This window comes from Hyposmocoma kahamanoa, unplaced genomic scaffold (assembly GCF_003589595.1).
Source record: "Hyposmocoma kahamanoa isolate Upper Pololo Valley unplaced genomic scaffold, ASM358959v1 86156, whole genome shotgun sequence".
NCBI classification, from domain to species: Eukaryota; Metazoa; Arthropoda; class Insecta; order Lepidoptera; family Cosmopterigidae; genus Hyposmocoma; species Hyposmocoma kahamanoa.
In genome coordinates, this window is record NW_020654305.1 from 1 (window position 1) to 937 (window position 937).

General features: G+C 33.8%; 1 protein-coding gene across 1 annotated transcript in view; it reads left to right on the forward strand.

Moving 5' to 3' along the window:
* Window positions 1-58: 58 nt before the first annotated feature.
* LOC113234975 overlaps window positions 59-937 on the forward strand; it is a gene marked incomplete at its 3' end in the record, with an annotated part of 4,534 nt that continues 3,655 nt past the window's right edge. Inside the window, exons 1-2 of the mRNA XM_026470492.1 lie at window positions 59-449; window positions 794-877. Of these exons, the coding sequence (XP_026326277.1) occupies window positions 341-449; window positions 794-877 (193 nt within the window). The remainder of the gene's footprint in view (window positions 450-793; window positions 878-937) is intronic.

Below are 937 nucleotides of genomic sequence, written 5' to 3' on the forward strand. Positions count from 1 at the left end.
GGTATCATCTTCATCATTTATTTTTGTAAGGAAGACGAACTAGCATGTTTTACACTTTGTTATTGTTTTGTTAGTCACCTTGTAGTGGCTTGTAGCTTGTTTGTACAGGTTCGGATCGAGTGAAGACGTGACGTGCTTATCCTCTCCGTTAATTCTGTATTGTGTGTTTGTATTTTGTTTCATACAAAATGTACGAGTGCTGTGTATGTAAAAGTTCACGACAGGACGCTATTTTACATCATTTTCCTCGCACTGAGAAAAGACTCATGAAGTGGTTAAAGTGTCTAAATCGTGATAATCTGAAAAAGTTATCACCAGAAGAACTTTCAAACGTTTTTGTATGTCAAAGAGGTTTATTACGCCGAAATCACGTCTCATAGGCAGTGCATATCCATCTTTGTTTACCGAAGACGAGATTTCCTCTGGAATACCATCACAGGACAATGCCGGTAAGTTTTAAGTACAGACTTTACTATAGCCTTCTAATCTCTACGTCCTAACAGACTTTTAATATGAACTTAGCCCGTAGTTGCTTTGTAGAAATAAAATATTAATAACTATAACCGTCATCTAAGAAACAAATTCGCAATTGCCGACGTTGGTGTATCCAGCGTTAATAACTTATAATAATTTAAGTACTTACTTAATTTAAAAACTAAAGAAATAGTATTGAGTTTTGAATTCTTTGTTTATACCTGCATGTGTTAGTGTTTATACCCGGATGTGTCCTAGTTCGAAGGAATAACTTTTAATGTTATTAATATTAATTGTTTTATTTATTTTGCACTTACAGAAAACATGGATATTGATTTGGAGCATAGTTACTCGCGTAAAAGACACTTTGACCACACATACTTTCAAAGGGAACCACTAAAAGGTTAGTAATGCAGTTTGTATTACTGTAACATTTTCTAGTAAAACTGTTGAAATGGATTTA